Raw genomic sequence first — 25,716 nt, forward strand, 5'->3', positions numbered from 1 at the left:
CCTCCCATCGGGGAGACCATTCGCCTGGTGCAAGTCTTTCGATTTGACGCCACTTCGGTGACTAGCACATCGATGGGGATGAAATGATGATGATTCGGACAACACAGCACCCAGTCCCTGAGCAGAGAAAATCTCCGACCCAGCCAGGAATCTAACCCGGGTCCTTAGGATTAACATTCTGTCATGCTGACCACTCAGCTACTGGGGGGCAGACATGTTATGGGTGAAACTGTAGAGTTGAGCATTCTAGCACCAGCTGACAGAAATTGCTGACATTTGTGGTACAGCCAACTGGGGCAACTCTGTACCACTTTTTTCCATGTTTTAAAAATACTGAACATAAAATATGTTACACATCACAAGAAACATGGTAAAATTTTACATTTAGAGATACTCATGGCTCAGAAATATAGAATGTATACTAATAATATCTTAGTAGAGTAAAATTTTGATTTTAATACTGTTTCAAAGTCACACAATCATTCTGGTTAACTTAAGACCAGTTTTAAAAACATAGTAATTTTCTAGTAACTACTGCTCTGAGTATATGTAGATCATGTCTGAAGGAAATCAGGTGTTAGTAAGAGATAAAAACAAACAGTGTTACTTCTGTGCTGCCTGTTTACCTAGGAATATCAAGATATTTGTATCGACCTGGTACTGTACACTCCAATCACACTTATCAGAAGCTTTTTTCACAGCCAACGCAGTTAAAGACCAGTTACAAGTGCAAGAGCTTGTAGGAAAGGGGAAAGGCGACATGAATACTAACTAGAAATGACATAGATAATAAAACTGTTACTTTTAGTAATGCAAATAGGTGAAACACCAGTCATTTCAAACAAAAGTAGTAAGTGGTACAACGATATCCTGACTGGTAAAAAGTTACACTGATCAACTGTAAGAACTTTTTTTTTTTCAGTTCCTTTTTACAGCTGCAGAGAAAATATTTGTACAGACGTTAGTAGAAACCCAAGACGCAATGTCGTAAAGGTATTAATTGTTATTTCTTCAACCAACAGCTAAATTATAATTTTCTCTTAATGTGTTGAAAGACCTTGTTATGTCCATGCAAGTAGTTTCAACTGGCTAAATGACAGATATTCTTGGAAGGCCAAATAGAGAAAAATTACATACTCTGTAAATATTTCCAAATAATCTATCCTGGTTTGTTGGTAGACTTCTCTATTGGTTTCAACATACTAGCCTGTGACAGTCAACGAGTTACAGGATTAAGACTGTCGGCTGTGGTATACTAACTAGAAATGACATAGGTAATAAAACTGTTACTTTTAGTAATGCAAATAGGTGAAACACCAGTCATTTCAAACAAAAGTAGTAAGTGGTACAACGATATCCTGACTGGTAAAAAGTCAGTAAGTGAAGGAAGTGACGGGGGTGGTGGCTGAGATACAGGTACGCTACCTGAGGTCCTCGAGCTCGTAGAACATGTCCTTGGAGGAGTCGTGAATGTAGATCTTGACCATGGGCGAGTCGAGGTACTCCATGGTGAGCTGTTTGGGAAAGGAGCGTACAAACAGCGCCTTCACCGTGTCCAGCGACGTGATCTCGTTGGGCAGCAGCGCGCGCTTGGTCTCGCTACGGTACTGGAGGAACACCAGCCCTGTGAATCGAGAGAGAAAGGCTGTTACCAACCAATAATCTGGGATTTTCAGGCCGAGCCACTGTCGCATCACTTTCTGCAGAAGACGTGCTGTGACAATGGCAGCTTCATAGGAAAGTCAGATCTATGAACTGGGAGAGACAGCCATTAGAATCACTCCAGCACTGGCTGGTTCTGTCACTAGTGGACCTCTGCCTGTCAAAGATGTATTGGAAGAACTGTAGACCTATTTTAAAATAGAAAACATCATTATCACATCCAGACATAAACAGCTGTGATGAAGCATGCATCACCAAAATGTATCCTCTCCTGCCAATATAAATTTTATTAGCATCACTACCAACAGTACCATCAGTACAATTGCCATCACAGTGATTGTCAACACCAATCATCATCATCAAAATCATTATTGCCATCACCGCCATAAGAGTTGCCAACTTTCACAACACTTGAGTACAGGACACCAATGATAACTTCAGATTTTTATGCCAATCAGCTATCATTTTACTAATGAAAGAACAAGCACAATGCAATAATCAGAAAACATGTTAAGCAGTGTAGTGTAAAATACTGCATTTATAACTCTGACTGCAAATACTACAGAGCCTGTTTTATTAGTTACAAAACATTCAAAATGTCAGACACTAAACGTTAACAGATATCATTTCATCACGACGCTAATCTCTAACAAAACCATATTTATGTACTTCTTTTGTTTCAGTCAACAGTTTATTACCATTCGTAATGGTGAAAAAAATCCTGATAATTGTTCCTACAAGTTACCACTTATGCATTCACCCTTGAATGAATTGTTTTGATGGATGCTGACCATGGATATTTCATTTCTCATCTTTCTAGATAAACACATAGCCATTTAATTATAAATTAGATATTATTATTATCATGAATTGTATTATTATTATTATTATGAATTAGTTATTATTGGTATTATGAATTATTAGACATTATTACTTTCGTGTTATATGAATTAAAGTACTAATCATATTTGTAGAAAAAATGTCAAATGTTAAGCATTGTCTGGGCTTAATTGCAGTTGGTTCGCGGCTGCAGTTATTATCAGCTCACTGAAATAAAGCACTGTTCATTGTTGCTGCAACTTTTCACATCTGATTGTGCTGTCTAGTAATAAATTGACTCTATTACTTAATTTACTTTGATAATTAGCTTATGCTACAGTTTAAATAAGGCACATTCAAACTTAAATGCATTGTCCAATAAAAAAAGGGATGTAACTTAATTTTATCCATTGCTGTCTTGTTTCTTCTATGATGGAATTACTTTCATAATAATGTGATGTACCATACTATGATTCCAACAAACGTAGACAAATTCGTATTTCAAAATACTGATCAGCGGGATAAAAGCCTAAAAATCATATTTTGGCAAATTAATTACATGAATGCAATAAATGAACTGAAAAATATCGAATACAGGATTTAGTATCCTGTACAGTGTTAATGAAGGATACTCTAAAATACAGGAAACCCCTTACTGTATTGGATGATTGGCAATTACAACCACCATCATCTTACACATCAACTTTATTCTCATCAACAGCACTGTCATCATCACAACTACTAACATCACCACTATCATCACTGACTGTGTTATCACCATCATGAAAGTCATTGTCATCAAACTGTCACCATCAACACTTGTGTGTCCTACCTATAACTCAATTCCCAATCTGTGTCACCTGGACTGACTCCATGAAATGTGAAAGTGGGACATCCTTTGATTACATGATTAAAACAACAAGAGTCAGTCATGGCATACCAGTGTCTGGGAGTTGCAATATGTAAAAGTGTGAAGTATGAAGGGGAACAACCACACAGTCTCAGCTGCAAATAAAACAGGTGGCAGACAGCCTATAATTCATTAGGAGGACACAGGGAAACTACAGATTGTCTAAAATAGATTCCTTCCTCCTATGATAGCAGAAATATGACATTTTAGTTGTAACAAACATTGTAGAATGCATTTACTACATAAATGCTAAAAAATATTAACTTTGAGAGAGTTTATGCAAGATTTTCTCTTGTGACATATCCAGATAGTCCAGAATGCAAGAATCACTTTTGGGACACAAGGAGGTGTGCAGGCCATGGACTGAACCGCCTTCTAGATTAATGATGGAAACTGGAGAGCCGGCCAGCGTGAATGTGGTTTTTAGGAGGTTTCCCACATGCAGTTAGGTGAATACTGGGCTTACACTCATGTTTCACCTCAGATACAAATACACAAACACTTGAGAAAATGTTATCACACTAGAACATAAGATCTACATTAGACAGGCAGATGGTGTGCACGAATCCCTGCCTGGGGGGAGGGGAAGGGGGTACTAGTCTCAGGAATGGCATCCAGTCACTAAATACCATTGTTGTTGTTGTTTTGGTCTTCAGTCCTGAGACTGGTTTGATGCAGCTCTCCATGCTACTCTATCCTGTGCAAGCTTCTTCATCTCCCAGTACCTACTCCAGCCTACATCCTTCTGAATCTGCTTAGTGTATTCATCTCTTGGTCTCCCTCTACCATTTTTACCCTCCACGCTGCCCTCCAATACTAAATTGGTGATCCCTCGATGTCTCAGAACATGTCCTACCAACCGATCCCTTCTTCTGGTCAAGTTGTGCCACAAGCTCCTCTTCTCCCCAATTCTATTCAATACCTCCTCATTAGTTATGTGCTCTACGCATCTAATCTTCAGCATTCATCTGTAGCACCATATTTCGAAAGCTTCTATTCTCTTCTTGTCTAAACTATTTATCGTCCACGTTTCACTTCCATACATGGCTACACTCCATACAAATACTTTCAGAAACGACCTCCTGGCACTTAAATCTATACTCGATGTTAACAAATTTCTCTTCTTCAGAAATGCTTTCCTTGTCATTTCCAGTCTACATTTTATATCCTCTCTACTTCCACCATCATCAGTTATTTTGCTCCCCAAATAGAAAACTCCTTTACTACTTTAAGTGTCTCATTTCCTAATCTAATTCCCTCAGCATCACCCGACTCAATTCGACTACATTCCATTATCCTCGTTTTGCTTTTGTTGATGTTCATCTTATACCTCCTTTTATGACACTGTCCATTCCGTTCAACTGTTCTTCCAAGTCCTTTGCTGTCTCTCACAGAATTAAAATGTCATCGGCGAACCTCAAAGTTTTTACTTCTTCTCCATGAATTTTAATACCTACTCAAAATTCTTCTTTTGTTTCCTTCACTGCTTGCTTAATATACAGATTGAATAACATTGGGGATAGGCTGCAACCCTGTCCCATTCCCTTCCCGACTACTGCTTCCCTTTCATGCCCCTCGACTCTTATAACTGCCATCTGGTTTCTGTACAACTTGTGAATAGCCTTTCGCTCCGTGTATTTTACCCCTGCCACCTTCAGAATTTGAAAGAGAGTATTCCAGTCAACATTGTCAAAAGCTTTCTCTAAGTCTACAAATTAACATTGACAAAACTGATAAATAACAGTGTTGGCCCATAGAGAAATGGAAGACAAAAGAAAAAAAAGAGAACAGCCATTCTCTTGTGAAAAATCTAGTTACTAGCTTTCTAGGACTAGTTTCAAGCAACATATCAGCACCATGAAGCTTACTGCCATCACCGTCATGGGGGTAAAAGGCAATTACATCATCTAAGCCACTTCTGGTCAGACATTTAGTAGTCTCACGTACTGAGTGGGGCGGTACTGTGGTAACATGCTGGACTCATATTTGAGTGGATAGTGTTTGAAATCCCTGCTGCCCATCAAGATCTTAGTTTTCAATGGTTTCCCTAAGTAAGACAAATGCTGGGATGGCTCCCCTGGTAAAGCATATGGTCAGTTTACTTCCTCGCTTTTCCCAATCCCAGCTTTCACTCCAAAGCTCCGTCTCTAATGGTCTGGCAGTTGACAGCATGTTAAACTGTGACCTCCCATGTTTCCACTCTCATTCTGGTAGTGTTTTACATGTAGTGGAATGGCAATATTCTGTGCTCAAAATTTACTGGCCGACCATTGTGGCCGAGCAGTTCTAGGTGCTTCAGACTGGAACTGCGCAACCGCTATGGTTACAGGTTCGAATCCTACCTCAGGCATAGATGTGTGTGATGTCCTTAGGTTAGTTAGGTTTAAGTGGTTCTAAGTTCTAGGGGACTGATGACCTCAGATGTTAAGTCCCATAGTGCTCAGAGCCATTTGAACCGTTTGAGCAATATACTGTTGTTCAGGGATTACACACACATCAACTGAATTAGATTTACTGGTAAAGTGTATCAGTTGATGGTATGAAATCAGTGTACATGAAACAACATTAAATGATGTCAGTACAAAAATAGTTCTGAAATGTTGAACCAGGTATGTAATGCATGTGTCAGGAGTAATGAAAACATGAAGCAAACCAGAGCTCATACCTTGACTTCCTCACTTTCCCCAGAAGTTGGATTGGTCATCAGACCAACTTTCATCTGTCACTGAGGTCTCCACCTGTTATTACTATAACATCAAATCTTTCATTCTGCATTAACATTTGTGCTGTTTTGGAATGTCCTGGCAGGCTAAAACTGCGTGTCAGACCAAGACTCGAACCCAGAGCCTTGCTTTTCACAGGAAGCGCTCTTACTGGCTTACCTACTCAGGCACTGCTCACAAGCTACACTGTCAGATTCAATCTTTGAGCTAAAACTTTGTTTAATTTTTCATTTCTGCTATCTAGAATTTACATCCTCAAGTCAAATTGATTAATCAACTGCATCACAACCGTGTAACAAAAATCAGTAATAATAAATAAAATAGACCTGAAGCTGGAAGGATGGTTTTATAACTTTTTTATTCCATCATCAATTCTGAGACTTATCTTCAAAGCTACCTTAGTACACATCTAATCGCTGTTAACCATTAATTTCTTAGATCACCAGTGAGGTGTCACTTGATGCAGTACTGTGGGCATAGGGCATGTACACCTGCAGTTTGGTTGACAGACTACTGTAATCTGAGAAATTAATACTTAACTTGGATTAAATGCTTGCTAAGGTACAACTGAAAATGAGATGTGGAGTCTCAAAACTGATCATGGAATACAAAAGTTACAAATCATCCTTGCAGCTTGGAGCTATTTTGTTTATAATTGCTATAAAAAACAGTTGTGTCCCCTTCAGTTGACAATGATGGATGGTTAAGGCACAAAGAAATTTAAAAAACTACTAAGTAAATTATAAGAAGAGGTGAGGATCAGAACAGGAGTTAGAAAAGGATGTCGCGTATCTCAATATTTATCTAATGTATTCATTGAGAAAACTATCCAGATAATGAAGGAGGAGTCAGAGGGAATAAAAGCCAATGGTGAAAGGATATATTATGTCAGATTTTGTTTTGAGATAATTATAGTTGCAGACAGTGAAAAAAAATAATAGAATAAAGCACTGCAAGTACTATCAGACACTTGTAAACAACGGAGATTAAGAGTGAAGAAATGGGAAACGAAAATAATTGCCATACAGAAAAATATGGAAGAAATTCAAACCAATACAAAATTTGATGGCATTAGGACTGATACGGTGAAACAATATTGTTGTTCAGTAGTACAATCACAGAGGGCAATAGATGCTTAATGAAAGTAAAGAGAAGGATGGCGTCAGCAAAACAAAAAATTTAATCGGCGAATATGTGAGTAGAGGTGTCCGGAAATGCTTTGCAAAATCATTTTTAAAGAGTAAACTGCTGAATGGAAGTGGGAAATCAATGGATTATTAAAGGAAATAGAATAGAAGAAAAAACTGTTGAATATGTCATCAGATACAACACGTTCATGATTAACATTCTTTAACGCAAAGTGTTCGAAGTAAAGGAAGAGGCCAGCCTAGAAAGAAGTATTTGGAAGACATCAAGAAGAGGATAAGCTGTAACAGTCACAAGGAACTAAAGTGAACAGCCAGTGAGGGAAGAGAGTGGTTGTACTGACAAGGCATATTTAGAATGTGTGTAAATTGAAATATTCTGATAAATTGTAGGAGGAGGAACAAATACTGTATTCTTTACATTTTATATATCTGGAGATTTTCAGTTTCAATCATGCCCATTCACCAGAAGAAAGGTGTGTAGGTGACTGTGGTCAGAGCTGATCTTGTACATCCATGTATTGTCAGCTAAGACATCAGTCACACAATTATGTATTGCTAAACACAGCTTGTATTTAAACAGGTACAACATATTATATGTATGTCAGTGTGTGCAATGCCTTAAGCAGCTTGAAAGCTGTCTACAAGTTAATAAATAAATAAATAAAGATAGTATAGCCACTTATTTCATTATACAGACTGACTCGTACTGTGCAATGTCAGATATGCACAGACCATCTGCTAGCACAAGAAGAAATGGGTGTACATAAAGTCCGGGAACACTTTAAATTATTTATTGCACAAGAACCACACATTGTACAGATATCACACACATGTCATTTTGAAGAGAAACCCTGAAAGTTCTTTTTCATGTATACTGCCACAGCATAGTTTGGTAATTCACCAATAGTGCTAGTCGCCAACATGGCGAGTTCAGGTGCGGAGCGAGCTTTCTATGTGTTGGAGTTCGATAAAAACAAGTGTGCTACAGCTGTTCAACGGATGTTTAGGACCAAGTATGGTAAGAAGCCACCAACAAGAAAGGCCATTTACCACTGACACAACAAATTTGTTATGGAGGGTTGCTTGTGCCTGGTAAAGAGAAGCGGACATCCCAATGTGAGTGGAGTGAATGTGAAGCACATACAAAAGAGATTTGTAAGGAGTCCAAAGAAATCTGTAGGTCGTGCATCCCGTGAACTTGAAATGGCTCCAATGATGATGTGGAAAGTCCTGCAACAGAAGCTGTCTATGAAACCATTCAAATTGGAGCTAGTGCAGAAGCTCAATGACGATGACAAACACAAGTGTTTTGAGTTTTGTTTGCAGTTGGAACAGCTGAATGAGGATGGGAGTGGCATTGTTGATCACTTAATTCACATTAATGGGAAAGTGAACAGGCATAATTGTCGAATCTGGGCTACAAAGCATCCACACAAATGCATTTAATTTCAGCGTGATTCCCCAGAGGTAAATGTTTTTTTGCCTTGTAACGTCAAAAACTCTACAGGCCGTTCTTCTTCGCCAAGAGTACTGTCCCTGGATATTCCTACTTGGACATGTTTCAGTAATGGCTGATGCTTCAAATGCAATCGGACTCTCCGTTCATCTTTCAGCAGGATGGGGTTCCACCCCATTTTCATTGTGAAGTTCATGGGTACCTGAACACGGAGCTGCCACATTGATGTATTGGCCGTTCTAGCAAAGGGGACGGCTGTTTCACGAAACGGCCTCCCCGATCACAAGATCTCACTCTGTGTGACTCTTTTCTGTGGGGACACATTAAAGATCACTTTGTGATATAGCAGAAGAACTCCAGGAGAGAATATGGGAAGCAACTGCCACAGTCGACGATTTCATGCTGGTAAGGGTATAGCAAGAATTCAATTACTGTATTGACATCTCCCAGGTCACTCACTCATGGTTCGCATATCAATGTTTGTAAAAAAAACTTCCAGAGTTTCTCTTGAAAATGTAATTTGTATGACATCTGTACAATGTTTAGTTCTTGTGCAGTAAATAATTGAAAGTGTTCCCAGACTTTATGTACACCCTGTATACATTAATGGACAGGCACTAAATGAATCCATGTTTCTAAAGTTTGTTGGGGTCCAGCTGTATAAATATTCAAATGGAGTGAACACACAGATAAACTAATCAAGGAGGTAAGTGCAGTGTGTTTTGCCTGTAGAAGCTTTGTGCTGACTAGACAAAATTGTTGGCTTATTCTGGATATTTACAGTTCCTTTTTTCTTACGGAATTATCTTGTGGAGCAGTGCAGCAATGATATATAAAGTATTTGTCCATCAGAAGTGAGAAGTAAGAGATACTGGGTAAAAAGGGCAACTGTACATCTTGCAGTAGCCTTTGTAAAGATCTTGGTATTCTTGCACTCACTTCCAAATACGTTTGGTTCTTAATGGATTCTGCTGCTGCTAAAGACAATCATTTTCAACTGAACTGTGATATACAGAGCAGTTATAATAAAACTTTTGCTACTTGTCTCAGTGTAAATGGAAAACACAACTTGACAGGAATGATGTTCACAATGTGCACTGCAGAATTTGTGCTTTTAACAGTATTAGCATCATGACTTGGCATTAGGCACTGGTAATGTTATGGCGACATAGGGTTGAAACACAAGTGTCAGGGTGTATTACAGTCAACATAGGCATGGACGAGGAGAGCAAGGGTTTACTCGTAAAGCTGTTTTATCAAAACAACAGCAGTAGCGCTCCTGCTCTTCATGAGTATCGACACATTAAAAGAATATGGCAAGGTATTCTTTCCACATTAGGGCTGAAAAACATGATTCAGAAATTGCAATTAACTGGCAATTTGGAAATTGCTCCTGGGAGAAGCCGATGTCCAACTGTGCCACAAATTCTTGAAGAAGTTAGTGTTGCCACGGCTGAGAATGCTGGACGCAATGTGCAATCTTCGAGCAGAGCTTGAATGTGTCAGAAAAGCTGGACATTCCGTGGTCCACCATTTGAAAAGTACTGTGAACAATTGTGAAATGGTACCTCTAGTGCGGTTCCAGGCTGTTGATGATTCAAATGATCATCACAATGTGCAACATTTATAAATTGGTACATAAACATGGTACACAATTAACAAATGTTACTCTCTCACTCGAAAATTAATGTGTGTTTCTTTCAATGGTTTATTCATTATTTCTCTTCGGCATGTCCTTACAAATGTTTCCACAGAGTTAAATTGCCCTGCAATCACTCATTTTTCATGGAGGCTCTCTCAAGCAGTGGAAATTTAATTATAACTGCCTCATACATAGTCATAAAACAAGGCAAAATAATTTTTGTGTAGACTTTGCCTGAGTTCAGAATGCATTTATGTCCTCTGGTAGTCAGGCATTCTACAAGCTCCCATTCAAAAGAAATCAAGAAGTGGGAATCCCTACACTTTGGAATAAGATTAAAAGATACATCACTGGCAATTCCTTCACAAATTTTCTGATTATTTAGATTGACAAACCAAAAATTCATGTTAGCTACATAGCAGGTAGCATAATTCACTGCAAAGCTACATGAGAAATAATAATGGACTATAAACAGGACCCCATATTTACATATGTAGGTAGATACTTTCTTTGAGACACCCCACGGCAAATAAGTAAATATTACGATAACAGTAGAAGTTAGACATCAAATATATAGTGAAACTCAAGAGGTAGGAGTTTTTCTTCAAAGTAGTAAATTTTATGCAAATTTACTAGCTTATGTTTATTTCCAACAGGTGTTAGTAGTATTAAGCAGTAGAGTGAAAGTTTGATGTTAAAATAGAGTAAAGATTACGTTTATATTACTTCCTTGTCTTTCGTTAATGTGTACCTCGACTCGCTCCACATCCCTGAAGGTTCTCGTTCTTCATGGAATCTATGGAATATGATGAATGAATAGTACTACTGGGGTGAAAGGTCCTACTGCATTGCCACTCCACTCGGAGTGGCATGTGGGGGTGCATTCAGACTGCTTTGCTCTGGTGTGAGAATAAGAGAACCAACTTGAGCCATATTTGACCAATCTTAATGATGGGAGGAGGGTGTGAGGAGACAGTGTTATCACTCAATGTGGAGGTTGATACAAGGGCAACCCATTATTTATATCTATGCTTTTGCCACCTAATAAATTATTTTCTTCTGCAAAACTGGTAATACACATGGATACAGTAAAAAGATTGAGGGGAAACTACCACTACACAATGGAATAATAACACCTTTCCACTTGATAATTTGAATGCAAATTTTGTATTATTGGCTAGGCTACAAATGTTAGAAAAAACACAGGTCAGCTACATTCTCCAATTCGTACAACAAAGGGTGTTTAAGAATAAATAAGAATATCCACAATTGTATATATTAAAGAGAACACCATTACTGACTCAGGGTTCGATTTAATAGAATAAGTATGAATATTTGAGAAAATTAAAAGTTCTCAGAAGAAGCATCTAATTGCACATGGTGGAGGTAATGTTCCTATAACAGCTTAATCTGACAATGGCTTGCAAACTAGTTAATGGTACAATAGATCATATCAAAATACAAGAAAAGGCAACTCATTGTATATTATACTCGCATATATTGCCAAATAAGGATACCTAGCATATGTGCTCACAGAAAAGTCTCATGACAATTTAAGGCTGAGTAAGACGTTCAAAATGGTTAGAAGATTGGGGTGCAAGAACACAGATACATGAATAACATACATGACAAACAAAGTAGGAATAATAACAAGCAGACAGTTAAGAAAAACAAGTTCATGTTAAGAAGGGAGTTAGAGCTTATCACATCTATTGTTCAACTTGTATATAAAGCAACCAACCATAAACAAATGAACAAATTTAAGAATGTGAAGAAAAATGTGAGGGGCACAGACAGCTTAACACAACTGGATGAATGTAAGGGATGCTTAGGAGACCAGTTAAGAGGACTGGACAACATAATTGGAATGGAATATGGCTTGATATTCTTGTCAGGTCTGCAGCAGGATCATACGATTAACTAGATACAGTATTTCAGCACTCCATCTGGCTGCCATCTTCAGGTGAGAATGCTGTTTGCTAACCTTGCTGGAAGCAATTCATACCTTGAACAACCCCACTTTTATACAGGGTGATTCAAAAAGAATACCACAACTTTAGGAATTTAAAACTCTGCAACGACAAAAGGCAGAGCTAAGCACTATCTGTCGGCGAATTAAGGGAGCTATAAAGTTTCATTTAGTTGTACATTTGTTCGCTTGAGGCGCTGTTGACTAGGTGTCAGCGTCAGTTGATGCTAAGATGGCGACCGCTCAACAGAAAGCTTTTTGTGTTATTGAGTACGGCAGAAGTGAATCGACGACAGTTGTTCAGCGTGCATTTCGAACGAAGTATGGTGTTAAACCTCCTGATAGGTGGTGTATTAAACGTTGGTATAAACAGTTTACAGAGAATGGGTGTTTGTGCAAAGGGAAAAGTTCTGGACTTCATCACTGGCCTCCAAGAAGCCCTGATCTTACCCCCTGCGATTTTTTCTTATGGGGGTATGTTAAGGATATGGTGTTTCGGCCACCTCTCCCAGCCACCATTGATGATTTGAAACGAGAAATAACAGCAGCTATCCAAACTGTTACGCCTGATATGCTACAGAGAGTGTGGAACGAGTTGGAGTATCGGGTTGATATTGCTCGAGTGTCTGGAGGGGGCCATATTGAACATCTCTGAACTTGTTTTTGAGTGAAAAAAAAAACATTTTTAAATAATCTTTGTAATGATGTATAACAGAAGGTTATATTATGTTTCTTTCATTAAATACACATTTTTAAAGTTGTGGTATTCTTTTTGAATCACCCTGTATAATTCAGAAGCCCAACAACGTGTGTTCCAGAAATAATTGTTGCTGGCACCTAATGCGAGTGAAGGTATAGTGCCCCAGTGGTTGAAGCTAGCAGAAGTGATGAATTGCTGTCAGGTACCCTTGTGATTAAATTCTGCAGGCCGAGTCTAAGATAGTCATTTTTCGGTGTCAGGTAAGACAAGATTTCAAATGGTACTTAAGGGATAACTATTGTCTGCCAGTCTAATTTTGATTGTTTTCTGTAAGACTCAGTCCCAATAGTGAGATGCAGGGGCACCTACACTGATGGGGGGAAAAATAGTCACAGCACCAAGAAGGAGCTGTGCGAGATAAACAAAAGTTGGTAGATGTGTTTCTACACCTGAATGAAATATGATCTCTATTTAAATTTCATGCCAGTCACATAAGAATGACGCTTGTAGAGCTACTATGACGATGCAAATGAGGTTTCTTTAAATACACAAACTAATACTTGCACTTGGGTCAAGCATTCCACATCTGAGATGGTGTAAGCTCTCCTGGCTATATGTTTCCACTGTGAACTTGTTGCTGAGGTGAAGGCAATTAAAGGAATCCAGGAAGTAGTTAATAATGTCTATTCCCTACAGCCACAGCGAAACAGTTGTTCTCACATCTCACTACAGGGTTGTTGTTGTTGTTGTCTTCAGTTCTGAGACTGGTTTGATGCAGCTCTCCATGCTACTCTATCCTGTGCAAGCTTCTTCATCTCCCAGTACTTACTGCAACCTACATCCTTCTGAATCTGTTTACTATATTCATCTCTTGGTCTCCCTCTACGATTTTTACCCTCCACGCTGCCCTCCAATGCAAAATTGGTGATCCCTTGATGCCTCAGAACACGCCCTACCAACCGATCCCTTCTTCTAGTCAAGTTGTGCCACAAGCTCCTCTTCTCCCCAATCGTATTCAATACCTCCTCATTAGTTATGTGATCTACCCATCTAATCTTCAGCATTCTTCTGTAGCACCACATTTCGAAAGCTTCTATTCTCTTCTTGTCCAAACTATTTATCCTTCACGTTTCACTTCCATACATGGCTACACTCCATACAAATACTTTCAGAAATGACTTCCTCACACTTAAATCTATACTCGATGTTAACAAATTTCTCTTCTTCAGAAACGCTTTCCACTACAGGGACTGTGTCTTAAAGGGATAAAATGAAATTAGACTGACGGACGAGATTATAAATAGACTCAAGCATTACCAATTCTGCAGGCCGAGTTTAAGACTGTCATTTAGAATCCTGTTTTATCTGACATAATAAAATGAAAGCCTTTGACTGAGTCGGCAGAATGTATTGACAGAGGTGCTCGACAGCAATTGATTGTTTCTGGCAGCTCTCACCACTGGGGTGGTGTATCTTCAGTTTTGATAGGTGGCAGCTGCAATTATTTCTGGCACACACCCTCTTGGTCTTCCGCAGTGTACATGAAGTCTGCCGCTCACAGTACGAATGTTCTGGTGAGATTAATGAGCAGCAGTCTCATCTGAAGATGGTGGTCAGACAGACCACTGAAATATTGTGTCTGAGATGACGGTATGATTCAGGTGCAGACCTGACAAGATTATCATCAGTCTATACAGTTGTTGTTGTTGTGGTCTTCAGTCCTGAGACTGGTTTGATGCAGCTCTCCATGCTACTCTATCCTGTGCAAGCTTCTTAACCATACAGTAAAGCTGCATGCCCTCAGGAAAAATTACGGCTGTAGTTTCCCCTTGCTTTCAACCATTCGCAGTACCAGCACAGCAAAGCTGTTTTGGTTAGTGTTACAAGGCCAGACTGTTGCCCTACAACTACTGAAAAGGCTGCTGCCCCTCTTCAGGAACCACACATTTGTCTGGCCTCTCAACAGATACCCCTCCGTTGTGGTTGCACCTACGGTACGGCTATCTGTATCGCTGAGGCACACAAGCCTCCCCACCAACGGCAAGGTCCATGGTTCATTGGGGAAAGAGTCTATACAGAGTGGAAAAAAATTGCGTCATGAAATTTTAGCCCTGGATAGCTGATGCCTGTAGGAAGCAAAATTACTAGGAACCAAAATTACTTATGTTGTGTAGACTGACAATGCGCCATTTTTAAACTACAGAAACTTGGCCCCACACACTCCGATTGGCTGTGGAATTGCCCTGTTGCCATTTGTCGGTTGTCGGGCAGTGCTACGATTGTCAATTCACGCATACTAATGTTCCTCACCCCACCACTGTCCCAACACGATACGCATACATGTCAAATAGGCCTTGCTGTTTGTTTCCATCTCATGTCAAAGGTATTCACACGTAAGCTTCACTTTGGAGCACACACAAATCGCCAGCAATTTAGTCATACAGTAAGCATGGCAGCACATTATTCGTTTGAAGAACAACGAGATATGGTTTTTGTTTATGGACTAGCCGATGGTAATGCCCCAGAGTGGAAGGGTGGCGCGCCTATTTATTTATTTTATTTATCCATCCGTTGGCAATAAATATTGTATGGATGTTGTCAAGGGACATGTAAGCCATTTCAAAGAAATGGGACACAAACAATATATACGTAAAAAAGTACAAAACAAAATAATACAATGAAGTTAATAATAATACAATAATATAGCCTATATACATCCCTGCTTGTTATTTTAAATGCATAGTCTGTTTTTCATAAGGCTTTAGTTTTGTCCTCCCTAAACCGCAAGTCCTTATATACACCACACTGCTTAAGTATATATTTACATCACACAACAGCTGTCCTTTAAGTATGTAAATGTAATGAATGATTAGGTACAGATAGAGTATTTTCCATTTTGCCTTTATAAATATCATCAGAAAAAATTTATTGACTTTCATAGTCATTCACAGAATAAAAACAATTTTTTAAATTCTGTTTTAAATTTGTTATCATCTTCTAACAGCCCGATGTTGACTGGCAGTGCATTGTACAGTTTTGCACCGATATGGCTCACATGCCTTTGTGTATTCGTCCTTTTTGTTCACTGGGTATGAAGTGCTGCACTATTACGGGTATTGTAGTTATGAAAGTCGGCATTTGTCTGAAAATCTGCAATGTGGGTCCTGACATACAATACACATTTGTATATGTATAATGATGGTATAGTAAGTATTCTAAGCTTTTTGAATATGGGTTTGCAGTGGGTCTGTGGATGACTGTGAGATATTATTCGGATGGCCCTCTTCTGCAACAAAAAAATTTTTTTTAGGCACCCTGTTGTGGAACCGCAAAATATTATTCCGTATGTGGCAAGAGATTGAAAATAGCTACCACCGAGTGTGCGGGCCACCTCATATACATCACGATCTCCGGCGAGCAAAAGCATTTGCACTTGCGCATTGCCCAGACAATCCCGTGACCGATTGGAGCACATGGCGCCAAGTTTCCGTAGTTTAAAAATGGTGCGCTGTCAACCTACATGACATTATTAATTTTGACTCCTACTGGCATCAGCTATCCAGGGTCACAATTTCACGACACAATTTTTCTCCACCACGTATAGCATGACTTTCAAGCCAAGGCAGCAGGAGACAACAACCACATTTGTGGGAATCATGCTTATATGAGTATGTATGTGAGTTTTTCTACTTTTGGAAGACTTTGCCTGAAAGCCGAAATATGTCTAGCATTTCCATTGTACTTGTCTGTACTCAGTGCCTGCTCCATGTGGTGAGCAGCACTCTATCCTCTCCACATTGTTGTAATCCCAACTTTAGAAATATGGATACAAAAAAGGTAAAAGAAGGAATACTTCAGTTTACCATAAAGATGACAGATTAAGTTGCAGACAGGCACAATTAAAAGACACTTACACATAAACTTTCGGCTACAGCCTTTGTCGGAATAAGAAAGAGAACACATACCATTCATTCACTCAAGCAAGCACACTTCACACACACACACACACACACACACACACACACACACACACACGACCACCAACTCGGGCAGCTTGGACCAGAATGCATTTTGGTCCATGCTGCTTGAGTTGGTGGTCATGTGTGCACGAAGTGCACTTACTCGTGTGAATGAACTGTGTGCGTTTCTCTTTCCTGTTCTGAGGAAGGCTGGGGCTGAAAGCCTATGTGTAAGTGTCTTCTAATTGTGCCTTTCTTCTGCAACTTCTTTGCAGTAAGTAGCAATCTGTTTTTCTCTACACTGTTAATATTTGAACCCTGAGTTTCCATTGTTTAATACTTCAATTGACTGATGAAAGAATGAAGTACAAAATTGTTGAGGGCAAAACAGGAAAACAGCAATATAAGTAAATTGGGAATGAAATAAATAGGAAATACAAGGAAACCAAGGCAAAATTAGTGCAAGGAAAATGAGAAGTAGTTGAAAAAGTAAAGGTCTTCAGGAGGACTGACTCAAGACACACAAGTCAAAAGCTATGGTAGCAACATTAAGAGTGCGATAGGAATTTCAGTGTTAAAAACAGAGGAGAAACTGAGTAGGTGGAAAGTGTACATTAAAGACCTCTACAAGGTGCACCATTTGTCTGATGACATAGTAGAAGAGGAAACTGGAGTTAACATGGAAGAGATAGTGAATCTAGTATTAAGAGTCAGAACTTAAAAGAGCTTTGGAAAACTTGCAAATGAATAAGGTGGAAGGCACAGGTAACATCTCTTCAGAATTTCTAATATAACTGGGGGGGGAGTGGCAACCAAATGATTATTCAAATATGTTTGTAGAATTTATTAGCCTGGAGACATACCACTACACTTTCAGAAAAATATCATCCACACGGTCCTGAAGATGACAAGGGCAGGTAAGTGTGAAAACTATCAAAATTGAGGATATGGTAGCTGATAAGTTTGGCTTTAGGAAAGGTAAAGGTACCGGAGAGGTAGTTCTGATGTTGCACTTAAAAATGGAAAAAAGAATTAAGAAAAATCAAGGCACATTCATAGAATTTGTCAACCTAGAAAAAGATGATTATGGGAGCAGAGGATGTGTTGTAAGGATGACCCCCAACTCTAAATAATGCAGATGGGAGTTATCCTTACAACAAATCCTCTGCTCCCGTAACTGTCTCAGGTAACTCACTCTTTTAACACCCTCCACCCCACAGTTTCTCCTTCCTCCATGCTGTCACGCACTCCCAATTCATGTCCCCAAGTCACCTTCAGTGTGTGCCACTCCCCATCGGCTCTTACAGTCCTGCATCACATGCCTAGTCTGTGTACCTGCCACCCCTCCCTTCCACATTCCTAGCGAGCAAGCCAGCTGCCTCCTTCCGAGCCACTAACCACCCACGACCAGTCCACCTGCTGAAATTCAGGACTGGCACTATTAATCCCGCTGATTTCATGTAGTTGCAGAAGGTGTGTGTTGTTTGTGTGTGTGTGTGTGTGTGTGTGTGTGTGTGTGTGTGTGTGGTGGGGGGGAGGGGGCAGAACTTATCTACAACATTTCTACTTTAGCCATTGTCATTTATTTTCCCACCCACACAGCAAAACTCATCACATACTTTTAGTATATAATTTCGTAACCTAATTCCCTCAGCATTGCCTGATTTTATTTGACTACATTCCATTACCCTTCTTTTACCTTGCTTCATGTTCATCTTGTAACTTCTTTTCGAGACACTACCCATTCTGTTCAACTGGTATTCCAAGTACTTCACAATGCCTGACAGAATTACAGTGTCATCGGCACATATCAAACTTTTCATTTCTTCTTCTTTAATTTGCCATTCAAATTTCATCTTAGTTCCCTTCACTGCTTGCTCAATGTAGAGAATGAAGAACATCAGGTGTAGGCCACAGCACTGTTTCACACCCTTCTAAAATTTTCTTCCCTGTCACGTTCTTCGACTGTGACAACTGCAGTGTGGGTTCAGTATAAGATGTAGATAACCTTTCACTCTCTGTATTTTATCCCTGATACTTTCAAAATTTCAAACGTGGTACTCCAGTCAACATAGTTAAAAGCTCTATTAGACAGAGGGGTCTGACAGCTGATCAGTTCCAGTCATTCCTCCAGGAAGAAGGTACATGGCTCGTGTTGTCTGTAGTTCAGCCACTCATAGACCGTCAATACCACAGTTCAATCGTGTCCACATTGTTACTTTGTGCCAGGAAGGGCTCTTAACAACTGAAGTGTCCAGGCGTCTCGGAGTGAACCAAAGCGATTTCTTCGGACATGGAGGAGATACAGAGCGACAGGAACTGTCGATGACATGCCTCGCTCAGGCCGCCCGAGGGCTACTACTGCAGTGAATGACAGATACCTACGGATTATGGCTCAGAGGTACTCTGACACCATGTTGAATAATGCTTTTCATGCAGCCACAGGATGTCCTGTTAAGACTCAAACTGTGTGCAATAGGCTGCACAATGTGCAACTTTACTCCTGACATCCATGGCGAGGTCAATCTTTGTAACTATGATACCATGCAGCGCAGTACAGATGAGCCCTACAACATGCCAAATGGACCGCTCAGGATCGGCATCTCGTTCTATTCACCAATGAGTGTCACATATGCCTTCAACCAGATAATTGTCGGAGATGTGTTTGGAGGCAACCTGGTCAGGTTGAATGCCTCGGACACACTGTCCAGCGAGTGCAGCAAGGTGGAGGTTCCCTCTTGTTTTGGGGTGGCATTATGTTGGGCTGATGTATGCTGCCGGTGGTCACGGAAGGCGCCGTAACGGCTGTACGATACGTCAATGCCATCCTCCGACCGATAGTGCAACCGTATCGGCAGCATATTGGCGAGGCATTCGTCTTCATGGACGACAATTCACGCCTCCTTCATGCACATCTTGTAAATTACTTCCATAAGGATAATGATAACGCTCGACTAGAGTGGCCAGTATGTTCTCCAGACATGATCCCTATCGAACATGCCTGGGATGGATTGAAAAAAGTTGTTTATGGATGACAAGACCTACCAACCACTTTGAGGGACCTACTCTGAATCGCCATTGAGTAGCGGGACAATCTGGACCAACAGTGCTTTGGTGAATTTGTGAATACAGGCATGCATCAATGCAAGAGGAAGTGCTACTGCGTATTACAGGTACCAGTGTGTACAGCAATCTGGACCACCGCCTGTGAAGGTCTTGCTGTATGGTGCTACAACATGAAATGTGTGGTTTTCATGAGCAATAAAAAGGGCAGAAATGATGTTTATGTTGACCTCTATTCCAATTTTCTTTACAGGTTCCAGAACTCTCAAAACCAAAGTGATGCAAAACTTTTTTGATGTTTGTATACGGCCAGTATTTATTTCCTTGATTCCAATGTTATCACATTTCTTAAGAATACAAACTGATCTTCCCCAAGGTCAGCTTGTATCTATTGCCTCCAAAAAAATGTGTTTTGTGGACAACACGTGGTATACTTCCATGAACGTAATGAAGGCAACTCTTTAAGAAGACTAGGATTACCAGCAATAGCACCACTCTACATTTACTGTCATATGAATTTTGTTGTGTTAAGCCTATGTAGTGCTGGAATAGGAACAGGGAAGGGGCTAGAGGGTAAGGCCAGTGATTAACAAAAGTTGAGGCCAGGAGGGTTACAGGAACGTAGGATATATTGGACAATCATTAACAAAAGTTGACGCCAGGATGGTTATGGGAACATAGGATATATTGCAGGGAGAGTGAGAGGTCAGTGTAAAATGAACATTTTACAACAAAAGATTTTAAGACCTAAAGATGTAAGCATAGGCTGTTGAAACCATTTGTCTCTAATAAAACACTATTTTATGCTACCTGGGCTGTTGAATGGTTTCTAACAATTAAACAGATCACAGTTCAGTTCTCGCAAAATGAGAAAATTCAATCAAATAATACAATGGTGCTATATGAATATGAACACATCAGGTAATACAGATGAAAAGCAATCATCTGGTGAAATGTATTCAGGGGAGTAGTTTGATTACTTACTCAGTAATTAGCTGTAGAAACATTCGACAAAAGTGATTAAGTGCACGGAAATAACGCTGCAGCTGCTTACTGCTTTGTTTTGGAAGCATGTTACTACAGCGGCAGTGTGTAAAATGCCGTCCAAGTCACTTTTTGCCTACCACCGCTTCCTCCTGCTTTTCTTTTTGCAGCACATAGTACTTGCAATTTAATACATGCAACTTCTGCATCGTCGAGTCCCGACATCTCTGCTACAAACACAAATATTGTGCAATAATATTGTGCCGAACTAGGTGTCACTTCTTTGCAAAATATACTGACACAATATTATTGTGTGATAATGGTAGGTGCCCACACTTTCCTTCCTGGAACAGAATGTATGTACCATAACTGTCTGCATCTAGTACTATCCCCTGTGAAGGTGTGCAAACATTTTCTACATGTTTGTGAATCATTTAACTGAGGCATGATTTGGGTACCTATTGTCCCAGTTGTATGTGGAAAACAGGCTTTTTTTTCTAATTTTGGTCTATATTGTTCATTGTATATGTTCGGGGTGGACGTGCCATGACATCCGTTCAGGATGTTCGTTGATCCGTTCACTCAGTTTTTTTATTACAGATGGTAGCTAACCCTCTGACTGAACACGCTGAGCTACCATGCCGGCGTCTAAAATCTGCATCCAGGTTGGTTGCCACATCAGCACTCATTGTTAATATGCTGGTCAGACTGGATCCAGGGCTTGTGCACCTTCCTGAATCCCAAGGTAATGTACTAATACACTTGACAATCCAGGCAGGTCATATGATCTCAATTTGTGAAGTATTTGTTCAGCTAAAGCAAGCAGTAAGATGGCAGAGCACTTCTGAGAGAACATGAATGATCTCATGAGTAAATTTCCTTGTCATGACCTAATGGAGGAATACTTCAGGTTGACACCTAGAGAATATGAGAGCTTGCAATTGAAACTGATGTCAAAGACCGGGATACAAGTGGAATTATTTTGAATGCTTTGTATGAAAGTCACTTCAGGCAAATAGAGAACTGAGTAATGTCTTAGATGTCCTAGAAACAGACCCATACTTTATAAATCAGTTACCATATAGAAGAGTATTGATGATTATAGGGATCTGACAACATAATTGACCACTGGTGTTATAATGAATACTGAAGGAGGTAATAAAATATTTTTCATTAGCTAGAGTGAGGTGAGACGAATTGTAGCTTATGTAAGTTGCCAAAATCAAAAATTCAGCTGCCACAACATTCCACAGACAAGTATGTGCACAACACGACTGTGAAGGATGGAAAAGGCCCAGGTTGCACCAGCTGTGTGAGAAAGTTGTTACAATAGCAAACCAAACTTCATCACAGATTTCAGTGAAGTTGAAGCCTAGTTGACATACAAACACAGCACAAAGCCAAGCCATAATGAGCATATGGTGAGCAATGAGGAAGCACTCAATGAATTTAAAACTAAATGTTTTGCCCAGTAATCTGCTAAAAGGTTTTGGTCTTATGTAAATTCAATAAGCTGATCAAAATCATCTATTCAGTCTGTGCCCATACCGGAAGCAAAGCGAAACACAACAGAGGGGAGGCTGAATTACTGAATTTGGTCTTCTGAAACCGTTTTACAGCAGAGGATTGTAAAACAGTTCCTTCTTTCAACCATTTCACATGTACGAAAATGGCAGACATTTGCAATGCAACTGGAAGGGATGAGATAGCTACAGAGATTCTATAGATATTATCTGAAAAAACTTGATCTTCTTTAACAGTATGTTGAAGGCTGCTGAAGCAAAGGCGCATTTCCAACATTTGAAAAAATAAAAAAATGCTAGTCTACCATTTACAAGAAGAGTCTTAGGACAGTTGATCATGACTATCTGCCTATATCGCTGACACCCATGTGTTGTAGAGTTATAGCACACATTTTATTGTCAGGGATTGTGCCATTTTTGGAGAATGTAAATGTCCTCTACAAAACTCAATGTAGGTTCTGGGAACAGATACCTTGCAAAACTCAGGTCACTGTGTTTGTTCACGAGATCCAGTGTGCCATAGAAAATGGCACCTAAATTGACGCCATGTTCTTGCCCTCCATAAAATTTTAATGACTACCACAAAGTACTTTGTAGCAGCCATTTGGAGTGACCTACTGTGACATGACTGCATAAAACAAATTCTAGAAAAATTAGATGCCAGGCTACATTTCATAGGAATCTTTAGGAAATGTAATTCATTCATCAAATAAGCGCCTTACAAGACACTTGTTCAGCTGATTCTGGGACCCTTATGAAGTAGAATTAACAGAGATAGAGCAGACCCAACAGAGAGCAGTGAGTTTCATCACATTATCGTCTGGTCGGCGTGAGAGTGTTATCTAGCTGTTCGACAAGCTTTAGTGGCAGATGCTATAAGAAAGGTGTGTAGGAGAGATTTACTGTTGAAATTTCAAAAGACTACATCACAAGCAGATTTGGGCATCATATTTCTTACTCTTACATGTGTGTTGCAAAATGGTCACAATGAGAAAATCAGAAAAAATATATCTCATATGGCACATTACACATAATCATATTTCCCATGCGGCTATCGCAAAGGTAACTGAGAATTGCGGAGATGGTGTTGGCATCACAAACACACTCCATAAGGTGGTTTGTGGATGTAGCTCTGTAAATCTGACAGTGGAAGATCTTGCAGAAGCCTCTTAACAGACCTTGAGATTCTTGCACTTATGTGCCAACACGTATTTCAACTGAACTGCGATTTGGATGATCACCATAAAAGACACAAAAATAATTTTCATATAGACTATGCCTCCTTATCTTGGTTTCAGAATGGAGTTAAGTATTCTGATGGTATATGTGAACATGCTCACATCTCATACAGAGGCAGAAATCAAAAATTCAGAAACATTTAACAGAAAATTAAGAATGTACCAGAACAGCCGCTTCCACAAATTATTAGTCTGTCTACATTCAAGGGTTGACGTGTTAGCTGGACGGAAAGGAGAAGTTTCATTGTAAACCTGCCTCTACTGATACAGCACACAGATAATTGTTGCTTCATAATTAAAGCTAAGTAAATTTAAGTTTTTAAACATATGACTTCAACAAAAGCAATTATTCTATGACATTAACAGTAGCTGGTGATGAAATTGTGATTGCTGACAGCAAGAACACACTCCTAAAAGGTGTTCATATTTTAAGTACAACAGCCAAGTTAGGCAGGATCTCCTAGGAGAAAGGTCAGTTATTCAAGGATATGACAGAAATGCTCATCTGAAGCAAAAACCTTCACATGGACATGTGCCCTATTCTGAATATTTTCAGAGACAGAATGCATTCAATGTACACTGTTATTTATTTTTTGTATTATTCAACACACTGAAAGGATTACACATGTACAACAGTTAGTATACATTACAACATGTATTTTTTACTGCCTCTGGATCACAGAGACCTGGGTTCGATTCCCGGGTGGGCTGGGGATTTTCTTTGCCCAGGAACTGGGTGTTTGTGTTGTCATCATCATCATCATCATCCATGACAGTGGCTAGATTGGACTGTATAAAAAAATGGTCTGTGTAAGAATTGGAACTTTGTACGGGCGCTGATGAACGCACAGTTGAGTGCCCCACAAACCAAACATCATCATCATCACCATCATCATCATCAACCTGTATTTTACAAAGTAACATGTAAAGTGGATATGTGTGTGTGTGTCAGTTTTGTTTTCATGTGTGTGTGTGTGTGTGTGTGTCAAAGTCCTTGTTGGCATAAAGCTTATTGTGTAACAGTCTTTTTGTTGTGCTTATCTGCAACTCAGCATCTGTGCTACATGGTGAATAGCAACTATCCTTTTCTTAATATTGTTGATTTTCCAGTGTTTGAATAAATACCGTTGGTTGGGCATAAAAGCAACACACAGTTTTTGTTGTCTCTAATGAAAGGAAATGACACTGAAAGTCCTACTATGTTGTAGAATATACAGAATTTGATGAATGGCCGGGTGAATGAATGAATGGAGAGTGACATTGTTGGGAAAGTATCAGTCACTACTTAAGAACAGAATCAGGCATTACTCAAGAGACCATCTTGCTATTCACACTGTGAGATATATGGAATTCAAGGATATCTCATGTATGGGTATAAAGATGGTGAATAGCTCCACATCTTCAAAATATCAGTACATAGCCTCACTAATTCTGGCACAGCATTTGGTCAGATAATTCTCAGTGTAAATGCGTGACAGTGAGTTATGGAAGAGTAAAACAGAATTTACGGCTTTTTGTGTACAATGGGAAATGTGCTGCTAGCTGGCTGTTTCTAACAAATAAATGGTTGCTGGCAAGGATAAGGTAGCCCTGCAATCCATTTGCAGAGAACAAAGTAATACTTCTTGGCCAAATGTTATTAATAATGTCTTATGCCATTATCTTTGTAAGAGGAAGTTAAATGTGAAGTTCGCAACAGGTTTACAACCCTATTGCTTGAAGCATGTGATAATAACGGCCTTAATATCCCAATATGTCAACAAGAAAAACAGGTCATCCTAAGGGTCAGATTGTGGACTGTTAGATATCTTAACCGGGTGGGTAGGTTGCAGAATACAAAAAAGGAAATAAACGGACTGGATGTAGCAAAATTAATAGGAAAGATGCTACTTCGAAATACTTGCCTCTTCCTCATTTTAT

At 39.5% G+C, this 25,716-nt stretch overlaps 1 protein-coding gene across 1 annotated transcript in view; it reads right to left on the minus strand.

The window, feature by feature from the left end:
• The window catches only part of LOC124553492 (protein PRRC2A-like), a 1,723,518-nt gene that overhangs the window by 464,028 nt on the left and 1,233,774 nt on the right, over window positions 1–25,716 (minus strand). Inside the window, exon 26 of the mRNA XM_047127347.1 lies at window positions 1,426–1,624. Coding sequence (XP_046983303.1) covers window positions 1,426–1,624 — 199 coding nt within the window. The remainder of the gene's footprint in view (window positions 1–1,425; window positions 1,625–25,716) is intronic.

The sequence above is a fragment of the Schistocerca americana genome, chromosome 11 (assembly GCF_021461395.2).
Source record: "Schistocerca americana isolate TAMUIC-IGC-003095 chromosome 11, iqSchAmer2.1, whole genome shotgun sequence".
NCBI lineage: Eukaryota > Metazoa > Arthropoda > Insecta > Orthoptera > Acrididae > Schistocerca > Schistocerca americana.